This window comes from Rissa tridactyla, chromosome 4 (assembly GCF_028500815.1).
Source record: "Rissa tridactyla isolate bRisTri1 chromosome 4, bRisTri1.patW.cur.20221130, whole genome shotgun sequence".
NCBI classification, from domain to species: Eukaryota; Metazoa; Chordata; class Aves; order Charadriiformes; family Laridae; genus Rissa; species Rissa tridactyla.
Window position 1 is genome coordinate 41,296,638 of NC_071469.1, and position 20,128 is coordinate 41,316,765.

The window sequence follows — 20,128 nt, forward strand, 5'->3', positions numbered from 1 at the left end:
AAGGTCAGGTTGGACGGGGCTCTGAGCAACCTGATCTAGTTGAAGGTGTCCCTGCTCATTGCAGGGGTGTTGGACTGGATGACCTTTAAAGGTCATTTCCAACCCAAACTATTCTATGATTCTATGTGGAGAGGAACTATTTCTCACAGGTAAAACTTTTGTGGCTAAATCAGGGGATTGATTTCTGGGCTTGGCTGGAATATCCAAAGGTGACAATAGGGAGCTGGCAGTGATGCCCAGGGGGCTGAAGGAAAGGGATGGGACACTGAGCTGCAGGAGGACAACTGACTACTGCTACACAGTGTGTGACCCCGTGCACACCCCCTTAACCTCTGTGCCTTTGCTTCCTCATGTGTGAAGCAAAGATAAGGATATTTTCCTAACTCAGCTAGAGGATGGTGAAGGTTAGTTTATTAATGCTCTTTAAGAACATTGAGAGGAGCCCTTAGAAGCAGTATACAGAAATATGGTTGTTTAGTTTATTAAGTTATTTGGCAGGAGGGAAATTACAGAACATCCCATTAGTGTCATCTCAGCCTTTGGAGCCTCCCAGACAGATGCGTGCAGAGCAATAGGGAACGCTGCGTTTTCAAGCTCCAGTCAATGTTTCATACTCATAAATATCCCCAGGATATAAATTGCTTTTCTCTGCATTTGGCCTTTGTGTGTGTTTGCAGATAAGCTGATGGAAGAAACAGAAGAGCTGTGTCTGCAGAGGGAGCAAAAAGAGGTGAGCGTTCATCACCAGCCAATTTCCTTCAACCTCCATGTGGCAGGACTGGGAGGCTGGGATTTATTGGTTTGAGAACACAACAGGTTTCAGGGAGGGAGGCTGTGGAGCCAAAAGGGTCTCCAGCCAACCTGTGGGCCCTAGGGATGAAGAGAGGAATAAGAGTTGTGCCATGGAATGGGTCTTGGAGGTGTATTCCCGTTCCCCTTCCCAGGCACTGTCCATGCAGCGTACTTGTGATTATGTCTCCAGGAGGACCAGGGAGGATTAAATTCATATTCACTGGGTTGAATTAAGCACTTGTTATTGGGTAGATTCAAGAGGACTCTGGCAATCAACTTGTCTGTCTCCACAGTTTGAAAGTAAACAAACAGACCTGACGTTGTTCTAGTGTAGAGATACTGTAGTGAGAAACGAGGAGCAGCAAAAAGCAACGTGGCTTGCTCTTTGGACACACCAGAGACAGGGAGAATAATAAATATTGCACTAGGGGAAGCCCAAGAGAATACTCCCTTAGATGTGACTATTGTACCTTAATTGATCAAGTTTATTATTGTTTTCCAAACTATTCCTAACCTATATTTGCTTAATATAATAGAACTAGCTCATTCTCATGTTTACACCAAATCTATGCCAGTTTTTATAGCATCATCATAAAGCTGTTGCAACATAACTTTGCAAAGGGGTTGTCCTAATACATGGTAGGAAACCCTACATGAATGTGGACCCACCACATCACAATCTTGCAAACTGCCACATGCTCTCCTCTCTGGTTAATCCAAAATGACTGTTGTCCCTCTTCAGCACAAGACGGCAATGCTGACCGAGGCTTCTCAGGCCTACGTTTTTCCTGTGTGCATTTCTGAAGAGCTAAAGTCCAAAGGTGGCTTGGATGCTCCTTTAGGCTAAGCTACTTCTGCTTTTGGAGGGAGACATCCCTTTCTGGTGAGGTAGCCCGCTGCACAACCCACAGCCACAGGGAGGGAAATGCCATTGTCCAAAGACCCTGGAAGAAGTCTCTGCTCTTACAAAGCTGTGCACGGCATCTCCATTGCCCACAAAGGGCAGATGGGCCCAATTCAGTTTGAAGGAGTTTGTTGCTGATGAAGGAATGAATACATAGCTCACTGAGCTATGGTGGTCTGACCTGCTGCGAGCCTGAAGGCTTCAGAGCAATATGTCGGGAAAGCAGCTTGAACTGTGTATCCGCACCACGGAGCGAGAGTCTTATTGTGAATTTATCTGGTGTCTTGTGCCCTGCCTGGGCCTGTGGCAGGAGTTCTGCCCAGCAGCTAAAGCTGCAAGGGGACCTGGCTGGGAGTGCGACCGTCACTGTACTTTGTCCCTGTCTCCCTTCATCTGCAGAAGGTCTCAGTACAACTGCTTCTTCTAACACAGGGGAAGAGACTGCTTTGCTGCTTGAGGACAGCTTGTGGTATTCAGTGCTCTTTAAGCATGTTTTTATTAGCACAAAGACAGTGTCAGGCTGTGCAAAGCTGTAACTACGCAGTTCATGTTTTCCTGTCCCAGTGGGGATGGGAAGCAAGGCTGAGCTAGTAGAAATATCACACTTCAGGTGCAGCCGTGTTGGGGCTGTCATGTTCCTGTCTGGGCTTCTGTAGCTGCACACGTGGGTGCCTGGAAATGGTACACGCGTATGGAGTCCAGCTTTCCCAGGGAGCTTTGGACCTTCTGTACAGGTGCAGCAGAGCTGATCTGTGCATGGAGCACGTCTGGGATTTCCAGGTGTCTGGTAACCTGGCTGGGACTTCCGGATGTCTGGAAAACCTCAACCAACCTTCAATCCCTTCTAATTGCCCCTGGACAAAAGAGTGGTGGAATCAGACAGCCCGTGGCTCTACATAGCTCAGGTTAAATGTCCCAGGCATTGGTAATGGGGAAACCTTTCCTAACTGTAAGTGTGTCAGCAGATTACATTCCTGTCTCCTCTTTTGTTCCAGGAACTCGAGCGTCTGAACCAGGTCCTGGAAGCAGAGAAGCACCGCTTTGAAGAGGTGGTACGGGAGCTGCGGCTGGAGCAGGAACAGATCAGACGGTAAGGTGGCAAACTGCACAGGGCAGAAAAGGACACGGGCTCCCATGCTGGGCAGAAATGCTGCTGTGGTGGTGAATCAAAACAGTTCTTAAAATCCACCTATTTTGTGCATGTAGGAAGGAGATAAAAGCTATATTCACCAAAATGGGAATGGTTGAGATCTGTTTACCTGCATTTGCTATCACTTGAGTGACCAATAGAATACAGCTTCATTTCATTTTGCATCCAGGGTTCCAGCAACTTCATGAACAAACCCCAGATTAGTCAGGGTAGCATGGCAATGGACAGGTCCTAGGCAAATTCAGAGAGATAATGAGTTTGATTGACTGACCCTCCATGTGGGCTCCAGATATCTGATTCTGCTTTTTCACCATTAGCTGAATGACACTGGGTGCATGATGAAGTTGCCTCATCAAGAATAATTTTGTCATTTGAAGAGTTACACCATGCAAAACATGAACAGCAAATGTATTTAGAAAGGGAAGGATCCAAATGCTTTGCCCAGAGTGTTGAAAGGGTATGTTTCGCCATTGCCCTCTTTTTCTTTTGTTTTTTTTTTTTCCTTTTTTCTCTCCCTAAATAACATCTTGGAAATGCCAGTGCGATTTTGCAAACCATTTTTGTTTTCATAGAACTACATCTGCTTAGGTATGACTGTCCTGTCTGAGCTTTTCCAGTTGCTTCTCTGCCCTTGCTAGAGAAGCACGCTCACAGTTAGTGTTGTTTTGATGATCAGGAGGCACGGTAAAGTCCCTGGATGCCCATAGTATGTTTAAGGGGGGGATGCTGCCTGTACCAACCACCGGTCACAGGTCCTGCACCAAGAGCTCCACAGCCCGCGCAGTCTGAGTGTGGTCTGTGGGGCGAGTGTTCCCCTGCAATAGCTGTCACCCTTTTTGCTTCTTTAGGGAGCTAGAGCTCACAGCCCGCTCCCTTAAAGGAGTGGAGGAAGAAAAGAAAGAGTTGCGAAGCCTGACACAGTCCTTACAGAAAACCCTAGAGGTGAGTGACTGGTCCTCCCATCTGAGTGACAGCATTTTGGGAATGACCCGTAAGAACTGACCAGGGCTGAAAGCAACTTGTGGGATGAACCTAACATCTGCTAGTGCTGGAGTTAAGCCCTGTGTGGATGAACAGGTTCATTTGGTAGCTGATACGAAGGCCAAAATCCCCTTCAGAAAGGGATTAGAAGTGACATGGAGCCCAGCAGAACTGAACTTTTTTCAGAAGTTCCAGGTGATATGATGTAGGATGGCAACCATAAGCTGCAGTTTGGGAAGCTCAGGTTGAACACTAGAAAGAATTTTTTTTTTTTTTTTTTTTTCACCAGACAGGTAGGGCTGACCTAGTAGGCACTAGGAGAGCCTGAGTAATCTTCATCCTGGAAGGTGGAAGGTTTTCTTGACTCAACTGTAGAAAGCCACAGCTGAGCATACCTTGCTGTGTTGACAGACCTGCTCTGAACAGGAGGTTGGACCGGAGCATACCAGAGGTCTGTTCCAGCCAATGTGGCTATAATTCTGTGGTAGCTTTCTGACCATTATTTTTTTTTTTTTTTAAACTGCAACTCCGTAAGTCTTGGTGGGAAGTGGAGCAGTAGAGAGGCATTCCTTCTTCACAGAAGAGATCGTGGTCACAGAAGAGATTAATGGTCTGAAGTTGCGGCAGGGGAAGTTTAGATTAGATATTAGGAAGAATTACTTTACTGGAAGAGTGGTCAGGCACTGGAACAGCCTGCCCAGGGAGGTGGTTGAGTCTCCATCCCTAGAGGTATTTAAGAAACGTGTAGATTTGGCACTTCAGGGCATGCTCTAGTGGCAGAGATTGTAGGTTGTTTGGTTGGACTTGATGATCTCAAACGTCCTTTCCAACCATGAAGATTCTATGGTTCCCAGGGAATCATGTACCACAGGAAAATTTAGGAAACAGAGTGTTGATATATAAAAGCCTTTCTTTACTTGGTATCACTCTGGTGGATTGGTGGAAAGTGACTTTTCTAAATGTATATGATTTGTGAAATTTCCACACAGCTGGCCTGATGAAACCTCAATGTCATCCTTAATGTTCATGCCAGATCCTGCAAGTTAGTCCAAAAATCTGTTGCTGATGTTCCTTTGAACCCTCTTCCTTGCCCACAGTTAAGGGTATGAAAAAAGAACTGGGAAGTTAGGGAAGGAGCACTCATGCTCTAGTTGCACAATGGACTGAACACCTCACAGGAAAACCACATGATGTGTCCTATTGCCCCGCAGTTAGAAGTACCATAGAGGGGATGCCTCTGGCTTTTCCCTCTTGAGGGAGGGGGTGAGGAGGAAATTGTGGAGAAACCTGAAGGGAAGAGGAGGGAAGGTGTGGAAGCCGCCTGCATTAGTGATGCACTACGGAAGCACTAGGTTTCAGTCCCTGAAACCTTGCCCTCACTAGCATGTCGTGTCATGTCAAAGAAGCCTTCAGGTTCTCATCCCCTTACATAGTGAAGGCTGTGGTGGAGCCTTGCTCCTCAAGAGGCAGATTTTGTTTCTCCTGTTTTTAACCTAAATGAGGAGTGTGGATGTAAAGATGGAGGGACTCAAGGGGCAAAAGCCAGGCAGGAACAGGAGCAGAAATATTAGACTTGGCTTATACTCACAATTTCTGCCCTTCTTCAAGGAGCTCTCCCTGGAAAAGCAGCAAATGCTGGAGATGCTGGAAGAAAATGAGGGCCAGCTCCCACCTCCAACCAGCCCCAGCAAGGAGCAAAGCCCCATCTGGGGACTGCACTGCAGCCTGCGACAGATTGAAGAGAAGATGCAGCAACTTCTGGAGGAGAAACTCCTGGCGGAGAAGAGGTGATGTGGGGGCAGGGGCTGTCCTGGTTTGATCACTGATGCCAGAGACAGGGACATGGGACTAGATGCCACCCAGTGTGAAAAGGGTGGTGGGAAAAGAGGTAGTTTTTCCCCTTGCAGGTGAGAGGCAATCCAAAAGGGTATGGCTAAATATTTCCAGGCTTAAAATTAGGATAACTTCAAAACTGTTCCCTTGTTTATCTTGAGACCTGCAGAGAGGCAAGATCCTTTATAATTTCCATTCTTGGGTGCGGTGAAGGGAAGAGGACACTTCTTCCCTGCTCGGGCTTAGTGGTGCCAAATGACGTGGCTGTCTGCTGACTTGCTTTTTGGTTGCCAACACAAGTCTGGAAGCTTGTCTGGTTCTCATGGCAGGAGTTCAGGTTATAAACACTTCAGAGAGGACGGGTAGAGTGAGGCAGGGCAGCTGAACTCCTTGCTACCACTTGGGCCTGCTCATTTCACATCAGGGCTAAGGCACGTGAATCCATTTGATGTTCATGGACTTGTGCATAAGAAGTATTTGGTGCTCCTGGACCTCTTCTGGGGGCTGAGAATGCCCCATTAAAAGAACTGTCCACCTGGCTTTCTCCAGCAATGCCTGTGTTAGTGAAGTGTGGCACAGACGGTGCTCCTGTTAGTGACTCTTTGCTCAGGGCAGCCAGGTAGTTAGGCATGTCCCACCATGATACTGAGTCCTTTCCTTTCTGTGAGTTGTTCTGGGGTGGGAATGGTTGTTTTCCTTTGCTGTGCCGTGCACCAGGATGAAGGAGAACGAGGAGCGGTCCCGCGCGCTGGAGGAGGAGAGGGAGTTTTACTCTTCCCAGTCCCAAGCGCTGCAGAACTCGCTCTCGGAGCTGACCGCGGAGAAGCAGCAGACGGAGAGAGAACTCAAGGTATCCCCTGTGTGTCGCACGTTGCTGTCCCCGGCGCCAGAGTTCTCTCACTTTCCCTTTCAGTTCATCCCCTGTCAAATGGGGAACTTGATTTTATTTTGTTTTCATTTTGTGGTTGCAAATCTTCATTTGCGGTGTTTCATGTCATGGTAACACGTGAAGTTGCCATGTTGTATCTATGTAGCACTACTATTTATTTTGTCATTTTGAGGCCTGATTAACCCATTCAGTAAAAGTCTTCACTTGCTACTATGAAAGCTTCATCTAAAGATGGAGGGAGGGGAAAAAAGAGTAAAAGAATAAAGATTGTTTCAAAGAAATGCTAATATGGACATCACGGAACTAAGAAGAAATCTTCCCTCCACACTTGTGCTCAGAGAATAAATCCTAAGATTTGTAAATCTTCAGGAACCTCTGCATGAGCTTGGGTTCAAAAGCAGACAAATGCAGGTGAGGTACCAGCCCTCCTTCATTATCCCATTAACAGAAGATACTTTAGTCTACACAAAGGCACTTGGACAAAGTATGCTATTTTATTTTAATCTAAATAATGTAAAAGTTAAGCTTATCATTAGCTGTTTGACACTCAACCTCCTTCTACAAATACTTTGTCAAAAAACACACTAATTCTTCTTTTTCCTGCACCTCCAAGACTTTCTTACCCTGTAGCCTTCCACTTGGCCAAACAAAAGCTAAGTTGACCTAAGCTGTATTAGGTATTCTCATTTGCTAAACTACTAGTGGTATTATCCTTTATTTCTAACTTATCTTGTGTTTCATTTCTGAAACTAAGTACTGTATGCCCCTCTGTGGGAACTGACTGCCTTTATCTCAAGTCCTTCTCAGCTGGAAAGACATCCTCCTTTTCCTGCTCAGCTGCAAGTACTCACATAAGCACAAATTCATGTGTTGAAATGCCGTCTCTGATTCCACATGGTTCATACAATGAGAGGGAAGCTGTGAAAATAAAAGTCAGAGTACAGGAGAATTACTAAAATAATCTGGGCTTCAGAGTCTGTCTGAAGACATGAGGAACAACTTTTGTGTTGCCTTACAATATTTCTACTGTTGTCTTTTCATTTTCATCTCCTTGATGAGTCCCTCACAGACCTTGTGAGTTAGCAGGATGGTTATTGAGACGCAAGCTCTTTTTCAACAGTGCTTATTCTCTTCCTCAGGCTGAGGTGAAAGTGCGCATGGATCTGGAGAAGAGACTGAGGGAAGCTGAGGAAGCATTGCAGAGCTTGGAGCAAGGCTTAAGTTCTCTGGATTGCAACAAGGAGAGAGAGAAGAAGATGAAAGCAGATGTCAGCCAATTGAGAAGTAAGTCAGTCATCCATCCTCTCTACTGATGAGCAAGCTCCGAGAGAGGAAATATTTCTACCTATCTTCTCAGACACAAAAAGAAGTTCCCAGATTAGCAAATCTGCACATAATGTGCTCTCCGAACTCCTTTTATCTCAATGACACCTTCCTTTTGAGGAGCTAGAACGTGCTATGCCGGCACTTGACGTTTCGCCCTCAAAGGAGGGCAAAATTATCCCAGCCTTCCCTGTAGGGTGGAAGACAAACCTAGTGGCAGAGATGAGCAAATGCTTCCCAAAATGTCAAACAGGGAAGCTGTGCCAGAGCTGTAAAGACTGACTAGTTCTGAGTTAGAGAGTCCTACAATTCCCCTAAAGATAATCTTTTCTCAGCCTTGGTTAAAAGAATGTGAACAGTTTATGGAGCATCATGGTTGCTGTAGCAACGTGCTGGTAGATGACCCAGCAGGTGAAGTTTGGATCCTTACTCAGAGCTGAATCACTGCATCAGCCCAGCGCTACTGTGCTGAGATGACTACAGTCCACAGGTCAGGTTTAAGACTCAGGTTCCTCACAGTTTATCCCTGTTTCTTTTCCCTTTTTTTTTTTTTTTTTTTTTTGAAGATGGGGCATTACCCTAGCATCTGGCTTGAGTCATGTTTGGGAACCTCCCCTTCCTTCTTCACTGACCATTGGTGTCTGCAGAGTTGTTGCTTTCTCATATTCTCACTCCCCTCTTCTGGCTGCTGCTGCGCAGTATTTTTTTCCCCTTCTTAAATATGTTCTCAACAGAGGCACTACCACCATTGCTGATGGGCTCGGCCTTGGCCAGCGGCAGGTCTGTTTGGAACCGGCTGGCATTGGCTCTGTCGCACATGGTGGAAGCTTCCAGCAGCTTCTCACAGAAACCATCCCTGTAGCTTCTCTGCTGCCAAAACCTTGCCATGCAAACCCAATACCGCTGGTTAGGCCATAAGAGGGAAAATGGGCCAGGAAAAGCAGCTTACGTGGCAGATCGGGACAGAATAACATAGAGTTTGGACATGGGGCTTTGCATGGGGCCTGTAAAGTACATACGTATGTACTGGTATTTGCTATGCGACTAAGAAATCCCTGGCCACGTATGGCCTGGGTGTGTGTGCCCATGCCAGTGTTGCCAACACCTCCTTTTCTGTGGTTAGACTTGGCTGGTTTTAGAAGTCCTTCAAAAAAAAGTGTGACAAGCAAGGCTTCAGACCCCTCCGTTGCAAGAGAGTTGAGAAGTTTTATCATAATATCAGAGGCTTTTGGCAGTTAAATCATGAGCAGTTGTGGAAACAATAGATGGGGAATGGATGGTTGCAGTTCTTTCTGTAATTGGAGTGTGCATTTGCTGGGGACCAGATGTTTTTGTCGCTTCGAACTTGTTTTTTCTTGTGTCCTGGAGCATCATGGATTGTTGTTTGTGAAGATCTAGGGAATTGTTGAACATCATTACCTGTCTCAGCCCATCAGTGAGTGCAACCCTTTGCGACTGGTTCATTGCTTGAAGTGTCTCTCCCTTTCACTGCTCACAGTGGTGTCTTCTCCTCAGAGTTCTTTGAAGAGTGCATCCGCAATGCTGAGCTGGAGGCCAAGATGCCCGTGATCATGAAGAACTCTGTGTACATCCATAAGGCTGCCACTCGTCGCATAAAGAGCTGCCGCTTCCACCGACGGAGAACCAGTGCTTCGTGGAATGACTGTAGGTATCAGGCAGCTTCTTACTTGTCCTGCAGGAATAGATATGTGCCGATGGGGCTGACAGAGCAGTAAGGTCTGCAAATGTAGTTCGTATTTCATATTCCCTAGTAGCAGAATGAAGCTACAGAAACCTGGAATTTCCTTACCCAGAGAGCAGGCACTGGGTCTGCGCACTGGTTGCCTTGTCTCTTCATGTATGTTGAAAAGTAACTGCTGTGGTGGTCCAGGGCCCCTAAAAAAACGTATGCTGAAAGCTGACTTCATCTCAGTGCTTAATTATAGACTGAGTTAGGTTGGAAGGGACACCTGGACATTGTCCAATCCAACGCACTGCGCAGAGTGGCTACCTGCAAGGTTAGATCAGGTTCTACATAGAACCCTAAATCAGAGGCAGCAGTAAAGATGAAAAGTGTGTTTCCGTGCTGTCAGCATTTTCCTCCTCTGAAAACAGTAAGGTGAAGCTGTTAGAGTTCATCCCTTGCCAGGCTCTCAGTTGTGTTGATCGCGCAGCTCGCGTGCTCTAGTGAAGCTTTGTCTTCAGTTTGTGTCCCTGATGGAGAGTGCTGACCTTCCTGTGCTGTTTCCTATTTCAGTGAAGCAGTCACAGTCCTTCATCTACTCACACGCAGAAGCTGAAAACATTGAGGAGCTGAAAGAAGCTGCGAAAAGACTGAGCCGGGACCAGCACTTCAGGGAGACTCTGTATCAAATCATGAGGTCGCAAAAGGATTCTGCTTCGGGGGACGAAAAGTGACTCTTGTTGGGAGGGGGCTTCTGATCTCAACTTGCCATTCAGCTCCACAAAAGTTACGCCATCAGGCACTAGGGTCAGAAGGGAGATTTGCCCTTTGGTGGGGAAAGTGGGGGGAAGTTGTGTGTGGGCAATTCCCTCAGTTAGTGGCTTTGCTTTAGTTTAAATACTCCCTGTAGCCAGGCAGACCTTCTCTGCTGATTACTCCGGATCTGTTTGCTTCAGCTGCTTATGTTAAGCCACGTTTTGCCAAGAGACCATGGTTGGTGTTAAACTGAACCACAGACCGTAGCTTAGGAAGTGCCTCTTCTTTCCTTTCCTGCCTAGTCCGTCTGCCAAACACAAGTGGTTCTGCAAAAGTCCTTTTATCAGCCTGTGCTCCAGCTGGTGTAACCTCCCCAGCCGCACACAGCTTACCCTGTTCTGCCTGATCCCCTCTAGGACAGGGCTTGCTGCACGCCCCCAGCCATCAGCACTTCGGTGGGCCACGTTTCCTGGCATATTTCCTGAAGAATGCAGCAGTCCCAGCCTCCCAAGCGCAGGCAATAATATCAAACACAGGGCGATCTCTTGATGCTACATCATTTCAAGCAAACAGTAGCAACACAAGCAACTGAGGATGCTGTGGATTTGGCTCCAAGGAGGATCAAGTGCAGAGAAGAACTTATAGGTAACTCAGTGGCATCGATGCAAGCTGGAGGGAGGGTTGCATTGTGGTGACGGTGGGCAGAACATCCTGGGGCCACCTTTGCACTTTTTTTTTTTTTTTTTTGCATTGGGACATCTGGCTGTGTCACTGCCAGAAGGAGGAGCAGAGCTATGTGCTGCAGAAGGTGTTATCTATAGACAGATTCAGTGTGGAGGAACCTTTGACTCAGCTCTGATGGCTTCCTCATCATGTCTGTAAAATAAGCTGAAGGACAGGTGAGCGTCCAGTAACAAAACCCGCTGCCACTTGGAGAATTAAACATTGCCAGCAGCAAGCTGTGAGGGCTGTGGAGGTGGGGAAAGTCATCTCTGTACCTGCTGCAGTAAATAGCCTGTGCCTGAGGCTTTGTACTGCTCTCAACCTGGATTCAATTAAGAGGACCGGTAATCTCAGTCAAATTGGGACCTCTGCCAAGTCAAGGCTGGACTGGGAGAGGCGCTGTGGGCAGCCTGCTCAGAGCTGAGCTTCTGGCTGGCCCCTGTCCCCTCCCAAGTGCTCACCATGTGGTTATTGCAGGGGAGGATTTGCCCTACACGTGGTCATCTCCTGTGTTACGGGAGAGGAATCACTTTGCTGTGGAAACCTTGTAGCCTCTCCCACCTTCTTTAAGCAAGCAGCTGGCTGGTAATTATCCATGCTATAGTAACAGCACTGCGGGGTGCTTACGGAGCACACGACAAGCACGCTCAGAGTGACGCTCTTGTCCTTGTGGGATAAATTGGGAAACAAAGGTATAAATGCTACAAAGGTGAATAAAGTTAGCACAGAGGTACAGCTAGGGCTCAGGGGCTCTTAAGTGCAGATTCACTGGGGCTTTCAGGGCTGTTCCCCTCATCATACCCCTGGGTATTATGTATGTCCAGTGGCACTGGGGTAGCTGCTTACCTGTCCCATGCAGGCTGTGATCTTGTCCAGTCCCAGGCTTTGACTTCTGGCTGCCTCAGTCTTTCCCTACCAATTCAGTGCTGTTTCCAGGGAGAAATCAGGGATGAGGCGGGGAAGGGAGCCCTGGCTTGCCAGCCAGAGGAGAGGCGTTGATGCTGGGTTGAGGAGTGTACTGGGGGGGTGTGATGCTACTGGAGGGAGTCACTCTGGTGTGACCAGGGGAAAAGCATTGAAGGCACAGCCTGTACTTTCCATTTCAGGTAGTTACTGACCAGTATCCTTCTGCCAGGCAATGGGAGGTCTAGCACTGAAGGTTGACGTTTTTGTGATGACAATTGATGTGATAGGAAAAAAGAATTTGCATTGCTCCTTAACATTACCTGATCCATCTGTGGTTTTTTTCCACTCATGCTTGTGTGCTAGAAAGCCACAAACGAATTCTTGCTCCTACGAGGCTGAAGGGCTGTGAGAAAGCAATCCAGAGCTGGTTTTCCCCTTTACACTGTCCTCACATCATCTCTGGCTATTTTCCAGTTACAAGGTCTATATTATGTGATGCTGGAAAGGACAGAAAAAAGGACAGCCAGGGAGCACATCTGTAATTCAGGCAGTTAGGAAAATCACCCCGTGGCTTGTGAATGCAGCACCTTTGATCTATTACATCAAAAGCCACAATATCAGACTTCACAGAAGTATCGTACTCAGGAGGTAGCCACATCGGGTCTTCCTTTACTGTGCATATTGACAGCAATAAATAAATAAAAGTTTGCTGACACTACAGTGAATTCATCTGTGTTCTTGATACACTGCCACTGAAATGATGTTAAATTGCCTCTGCAGGAGTTGAGACAAATTGTTGTGACATGCTCGTTTACTGCCAGTGTACATCCTCTGCTTCACTGAGTTGTTGTATTACGTGCTGAACATCACCTCTCCAAAGGACTGGCTGTACGTAAAATGCTTTCACCCTCGCTACCCACTTCCACTTTTAAAAATGTGTATAAAGTTAAAGCCAGGATGTATCAAATCTAAAGAAGAACTCTCCCATTTGCTTACCTGAATCCAGGTAACCACCAAGATGCCCTAAGCCACCTGCGGTGATGTGCTTGCCATCAGTCGTTCCTTGCTGCAGATATTAGTCCTGCAGAGGAATCTATTGGCCCTGACCCTGTAAGCTCCCTGGCAGAGTCAGCACAGAGCTGGATCTATGCACTGTAGCATCTTAATTAAGTGACTGTCTCCTTATTCTGTTTGAAAGGACTCAAAATTGCTGATTTCAATATTATCTGTGTATTTTTAATGCAATGCAGTAACAGGAAGATGGCTTAGGGACACCCCTGTTCAAATAACCTCCAGTAGAAATCCTGGGTCAGATTGCTTTCTCCTACTGGGAAAACTGGGAATGAGATAAGAACTCCCTCCACTGAGGAGACTTCCCTAAAGGGTTTCCTTATGTCTGAGTATGAAGATGATACAGGATGTTTTGTACCTCTAAGATTTCTCTTCATAAGTTGCAGAACAGCTAGACTGGCTCTGGAAAGCTTGTGGCCGTTCTTCTACCACTTGTACCTTGTGGCTATCATCTGGGAACTTCTCCTCCCTCCGAAGGCTTTCCCTGTTGTCCCCTTCAGACACACTTTAAAATATGGTTTCATTTGCAGACACTGCCAGACATGATGTCTGCTGATTCCCCTCTGTGTTGTCTTTTCACAGTGTGAAAGGTGGCTCTGGCTAAGGTCAATTTAAGGGTTAATTATGTCCTCTTCGTAAGATGCATGAAGCCTCCAGGCTCAGTCCCTGGTGTAGGAGAGTGGCTCCTGCTGAAGGACAGGGCTTTGGCAGCCCCAAGGCTTTGCTCTTGCACAGACGTAAATGGCAGAGAGAAGGCGGCAGCGCCAGCCCCGCTGCCTCCAATATCTGCTGCTTCTAAAGCAGAGAAAGTGGACAAGAAATGGAAACTGCCCTCGGGGTCAGAAGTCACTAATAAAAGATAAACGGTTGCTGGTGCGTGATATGCCTTGCTGTGCATGGCACTCAAGGGACGCCAGCTGGTAGCAATTTTCAGCTATGGAGTATATGGTGCTTTTTTTTTTTTTTTTTTTTTTTTTTTAGCCCAAGATGGTAGGCAGGGTTTCCACTTCGGGCATTAGTGCATTCCTTTGGAGATAAGATGGTAGTTTTTCACAGAAATAGTCTGTTTTGAATGTTTTTCAATGCAGTCCCTTTTTGTGGTTACTGGAGAGACAGAAGGTGGCTCATGTTTTGTCTACTTGAAGTTTTACTACTAGAAGCTTGCTCTCAAGAAGGTGGCTATGCTCTGAAAGATTTGTCCAAGGCTTAGCTTCAGGTAGGTCCTGGGGCTTGCCTGGAAACCCAGTGCTTCACTGCACTGGTGTGACTGCAAAGGATGCCACGATTTTTAGTATCTTCTAAATAATAATTCTGCAGTTTTTCACCTAGTCCTTGTACAGTTTGTTATCCACCTAGTCTGAGTGTGGCCATGAATGTGAGAAAGGATTGAGCCAGAGAAATTGGCTGTAGTCAGTCACCTGAGAGCTGGGTCTGAGGTGGCCTGTCGTGGTGACAGCCACCATGAGTGGGGCCGGGTGGGACCATGAACTCGGCAACCACATGTGGTTTGTCAAACAACCTGCGGTGCTTTTCTGCCCACTGAGATAACATCTCTTCTATATTAAGTAACTCATTTACTTCTTACTGCAGGCTTAACTCTAAAGCTGAAATGGAGAAAGATCCGACTGAGTACTCGGTCAGGTCTGTGAGTCCTTTCTGCTCCTTTTTGCCACCAGTACTACGTGCTGGATGTGCTATAGCGCTGGAACCAAAATCTCTTTTTTTCAATGTTGGCAGATCTGGCACTTCAGAGGAAGAAAAATTATAAAGACCATTTTGTGGGGGTAGCAAAGGCACCTTTTGCTAATTCAGAGGTGTTGCAATAAATAACTTAGTAGGGTCATGAGTTCTTTAGAGTATTATGAAAACTGCAAACTTTGCATTGCTTAAAATAAGTAGTGAACTCTGCTTATCCTTGAGTTCTTCTTGACTGCACCCCTGCCTTAAACCTCTCTGTGGAAACCACCCAAAAGCAGAGGAACAGGTCCTCTCCTAGAGCTGCTGCACCCATCGGTTTATTCATTGTTAATTCTGAGGGCAGGAGAGAGCTCCCATTTTTCTTTGTACCCCAGTGGATCCCTGCAGGAGATGCCAGTCCCTGTTCCTCTGGCATCAGGAAAACAGGTTCTGGGTTTTGTTGTTTGTTTTCTTGGTTTTGTTTGGTTGCTTTTTGTTTTGTTTTGTTTTTTTTTCCTAAGCTCTGCAAAATAGGAGTAAGTATTTTTAGCACCTCCATTTTAATAAGGGACCTTGAAAACAAGCTGTTTATGGTGGGTGTGAGAAAACTGACTTGCTGCAGTGGGATTAAGTCCTGTTCAAAAAAGGCGCTGGCGCTCTCAGCCCTGATGGAAGTATGGCTGGAGGCTTGTGTTAGTCACTGCTGAAGGCACAGCTGCAAACAGGGCAATAGCACGTACGGCAGAGCTCTCTCTTTGGGAGGGCTCACAAGCACTCAAGGACCCTGGGTGACAGAGGCAGTCTGCGCTCTTAGGTACGCTCATCTCAGTGGCGTGCAAGGCAGTGAGAAGAATTAAAACTGCATGGCAAGAAGGTGGGAACGCTGTGACTCTTGTAGTGAGACAGAGCAGTGGACTTACTGTGAAGATTGTCAGAGAGAATGGACTGTAACTCACTTGGGAATAGCCATTGCTTTCATTTCTTCTTTCATTTCCTGATTCTGCCGGAGGCACAACATTCGTATTTGCTGTAGGCGAGAAGAAGGTGAGGAGGCTTCATTAGGAACTAGATTGAAAGGTAGGAGTGTAGCAGATGTGACTAAAAAGTAGACCACTGTTGATAGTGGGGTGGCGTGTTTAAAAAAGCAAACAAAAGTGTTTGCTATGGCAAGCGCATCTCAACAAGCAAAAGAAGCTGTCCTATTTCTCAGTGGGCAAAAACCACCTCGAGTCCCAACTGGAGCCCAGTCCCAGGTGAAAAAGAAAAGGGGTCTGTAGTCAAAGCCATGTTTTTCTCTCCCCAGATTACTGCTGCTGAGCGAGATGCAGTGAGAAAACACAGCTGAACTTGCACTGGCATGGCCCAGCTGAATTACGGGGATGTGGCTTATGGTTGTTCTCCTTTGTGGATAGCTGTGTGTATGTAGCAGCTGCTCAGGGGGGCAGAAGTCAGTCTTTTGGTGCTGGAAAGGTTTTGGATATCAAAACATTGACTGGAAGGGGCTGGAAATCCTTGCAACTCTCAATGGACTTGGATGTTCAGAAACTCCTCTAGCCTGGAGCAGCAGCCCTCTAGATGCCTCTGTGATCGAGTGCATGGTACTTCAGACAGATGCTATGACCCATGAGAAGATGCGGGAAACAGCAGTGAAGCCAGTGATTCTCTCTTTCTGCTTCTGATCCTGCTCCTAAATTTCTTGTGTTGTAGTTTCTCTCTGAACACGAATGCAGAGCAGGTGTCGTGTAGTGTGGAGCTTATTTTAGATTAAGAGAAGCAATGTAGGCTTCCTGTGCAGGCAGAGCTGACTTTCTTCCCTATGTAGGGGGAATATGGGATCCAAAAACGAGGACAGAAAACTCCCAGCCATTAGAAGCTACCTTGGATGGGTAAAATAAACACACTTAATCACATGTGCCAAGCTTGGATGAATAGGAGTAGCAGGACACACTGTACTCAGAGTTTGAAGCCAGCCTGCAGTAAGGGAAGAATGAGTTTGTTTGGAGAGGGAGATGTTTTAGCCCCTTGCTCTGGCTGATGCTGAAGGAGCTAGAAGAGAACATGTCCACTAAGCCCGTGTTCTCCTTTTAGCTTGTGGCCAGCTTTTGGTGCTGGCAAGGGGTTAGGTTTGGTGACTGCTCACTACAGAGAATATCCTTATCACTGTGACCACTGCTTGAGCTGCTCCTGCATCCCAGCCTCCCCCCAGGCCTCATGGATTCCAGCATGCCAGGGCAGACCTCTGCCACCGAGCCTTCATCCAGCAGCGGCAGCAGGGAAGGAAGGGATTTAATGACCCAGCCTTAGGAAAGGCCATTGGAAGCAGGCCTGGGAGCCACCCCGTTCCCTTCCTGAAGGGAGAAGAGCATCTCCCTGTCCCTGCCCCAACAACGCTCTGCTGGAAGCACCCTGTTCGGCTCCAAAGTGCAGGGAGGACCCTCAGCCTGGCTGTCAGAGGAGCCACGTGTGGGCTCTGCTTCATTCCCAGAGCAGGATGGGGAAGGGGAGAACTGTTGCTTTCCAGGTGAATTGGAAGGAAAGAGATGACCTAGTAGGGAAGCAAGGAACAGCTGTTTTAGACAATACTCTGCAAAGGAATAAAATGTCCTAATAATCTTTTCGTTGTTCAGGCAGGAGGAAGGAGGTTTGAAAGATTTTTCTTGGGCCTTGGTTCTGAGGCATTCCCTGCACCAGGAGTTTTTGTCCTGTCTGTACTTGAAGAGGGTCACAAAGTTAGCAAAAAAATTGCTTTACGTGAGGAACATCCTCTCCCTCTCTCTTCCCACTCCCCCAGCTCCGAAAGCGAAGGGCAAGCCGTCTTCTTCCCGCCTTCCCCCTCCAGCCCTCTCCCTCAGCTTTCCGTTTCCTCCTCTTTGGCGAATTGTGGCTGTCTCCCTGAAGTGGAAACTGGCATCACCCTGGCATGCTCGGCAGGAGCTGTAGGAGGATGGTGCTGCCCCAGGCGGGGGGAAGCTCACCCCACCACGGTGGAGCTGGGGAGCTGCTCCCCTTGGAGAGTGCAAAGGAGGTGAGATGTGGCCTGCAGACGATCGTAGCTGCTCATGCCTTTTTCATAACGCTGGCTTTCTGTCTAGAAAATATTATTCATCCTACTTGCAAAGTCTTTCAGACTTGAGCGTTTCATGCAGAAAATGCGTAGAGATGGGCAACGAACACCCCGGGCTGTTAACCAGGCACCTTCCTTCCCTTCACAGCCCATATCATATGTGACTTTGAGCCACGTCCTGTGGGTGCAAAGGTGGGCAGGGGGCTGCCTGGTCCCCCCTCGCCTTGCACCCTGCAGCAGGAACCCTCAGGTCCCATCCCAGTGGGTTTCCCAGGGGTGAGGGGCGGGCTGAGGAACCAGTGCCTCTGCCAAACCAGTCCGAGCCCTCGCTGGGAGGCCGAGGGGGCCTGTGCTTTAGCGAGTTGGCCAGCGCTGCGTGTCCCTTGCAAGCCACTAACAAGCACTGAATCCAGCTCACATTCACACCCACCACGTATTCACACACACGTATATATACACACACATACATGTGTGCACATGTATATATACACACGGATACTCATATATAGAAGGATGATGTGTTTTAAATGTATATCTCAAATATATGTTAACTATCAAAAGAAACACTTCATAACAAGTTTTTTTTCAAATATTTTTTGTTTTGCCTGAAAGGAATTGGCCGGAAAATAATTTTGATTTTTCCTCTGATTTTCTTTCCCCGTGGGCAGAGAACAGACTGGAAACTTTTACCTTCAGGTGAAGTATGGTGTGCTTTATAACTGAAGGTCACCCTGGAGGCTGTGTCTGGACCGTAGCTGCCACTGCCAGACCCATGGAGAAAACAGCATGTGGACAAACAGCCCTGGCAAGGGCAACAGCCGGTTAATCGTGTAGGGACATTTCTGCTTCTCCACCCCGCAGCAGCCAGGTCAACAGTGGTCTTGATTTTGCCAAGTTTTCCAGTGGCCCGCTCAAGACATGAAGCCGAGCATCTTTCCAGCTCCCCTGGATGGGGGTCGGTGGCGGCAGCTCCCCAACCCCGTGAAGGGGTAAGAAGTCTTCTGTCCCAGGGCAGGGGTTGGGGCAAGAGGCTTGGGGCTAAGGCAGGTTTTGAGGTTAGTGTGTGGGGGAGTCTGATGTGTCCTTTTCTCTGGATAAATAGTCTCAAATCACGAGGGTTATAAAACTGGTACATTTCCTAGTGCTAGCATCATGTAAATAAGTCAGGTCAGACAGCTGGCATGCCAGAAATTTCCTCAACACTTTCCTACCCGCATGATTTAACCAAATGCCACTACATCCTAAGAGCCCTGGAAATGCATCCCTCTTACATGCATTTGGGATGTTTTAAGTATCTCTCAATGTCATGGAAAAGAAAACAAGTAACCGTTTCCCCTTGGAGAAGGTGGTGTGTGTCCCCCAGACAGGGGGCTTGAGGGAGGGAGCCACTGAGTGCCTGTAGCTGCAGTGCAGCAAGGAAGGGGTGGTGTTAGAAAGAAAGATTTCCTGACTTAAGATGCTGTGAACACATTTGGAGTGTTTTGCAGAATATCTGGCTTGCACTTACTATTGCTGTAACAGGATAGCCAAAGAAGTAGAAGCTGTGGCTGCTTCTGCAGCAGGAGACATAAATTATGGAGGAAGGAGGACGTGCTGTGTAAGGTCAGGAGACAGTAGGACAGACAGGACTATATTCTGCTTTTTCTCTGCCTGTCCAGGTGATGTTTCCCATGGTAGGGTGTGAGTTCCCAAGGTAACATGAAATGAACCCTGCCTCCTTTCTAAGAAGAAATGGGGTCAGTATTTGCCATCCCTACAGCCCTGATACCACAGCCTGCCACACTATGGATGCTAATTACAGTAGCAAGGCCATGACTTCAGCTCACTTTCCGGAGCCTGTGTGCAGAGAAATGTGAATTATACAGAAGCGGGATGTGGGTACTCATCTTTGGATGGACAGCTGCACTAAAGGCAATCAGATTTTATTTTATGGAATCTCCTCTCTCCTTAATCTTCAGAGATTTATTGAAAAGCTTAAGGTTAGGAAAGACCACTCCGGCCTCTAATCTCTTCTCCAGCAGTCTGCCACAGACAAGTACACTTCACCTACTTATCACTGGGTGAATTTTAGTGTTATTCTAACCTATGACGAGAAAATCTTGGGAAGGGGATCTGCATCACGTTGTCTCTGGCACTTACTGGGGATTTCCTCACCTGCATTAACTCTGCCTGGACCGACACACACCTAAACATGCCCCAGCATGGACTCTTCAGGAGGTGTTTGGGAGCAGCAACTGGCTGGGGAGCGTGTGGGCTGGCAGGGCTCCATGGCTTGGCTGTGCACAGAGGGCTGGAAGGCAGAGGGGTCCCCAAGGGAAACCTGGCAAACCCAGCTGGCAGCACCAGAGCAAGGGGAAGGAGAGGAACGGAGGTGC

General features: G+C 47.5%; 1 protein-coding gene across 2 annotated transcripts in view; it reads left to right on the top strand.

The window, feature by feature from the left end:
- PLEKHD1 (pleckstrin homology and coiled-coil domain containing D1) overlaps positions 1-12,624 on the top strand; it is a 32,738-nt gene extending 20,114 nt beyond the window's left edge. Inside the window, exons 3-11 of one of the 2 annotated variants that reach the window (XM_054201234.1) lie at positions 678-730; positions 2,692-2,786; positions 3,695-3,788; positions 5,436-5,614; positions 6,378-6,510; positions 7,689-7,833; positions 9,388-9,537; positions 10,130-10,253; positions 10,729-12,624. In XM_054201234.1, the coding sequence (XP_054057209.1) occupies positions 678-730; positions 2,692-2,786; positions 3,695-3,788; positions 5,436-5,614; positions 6,378-6,510; positions 7,689-7,833; positions 9,388-9,537; positions 10,130-10,253; positions 10,729-10,861 (1,106 nt within the window). In that variant the 3' untranslated portion in view covers positions 10,862-12,624. Of the gene's footprint in view, positions 1-677; positions 731-2,691; positions 2,787-3,694; positions 3,789-5,435; positions 5,615-6,377; positions 6,511-7,688; positions 7,834-9,387; positions 9,538-10,129 lie in introns of both variants that reach the window. The other variant, XM_054201235.1, reaches the window with a different exon arrangement.
- The last annotated feature ends 7,504 nt before the right edge of the window (positions 12,625-20,128 follow it).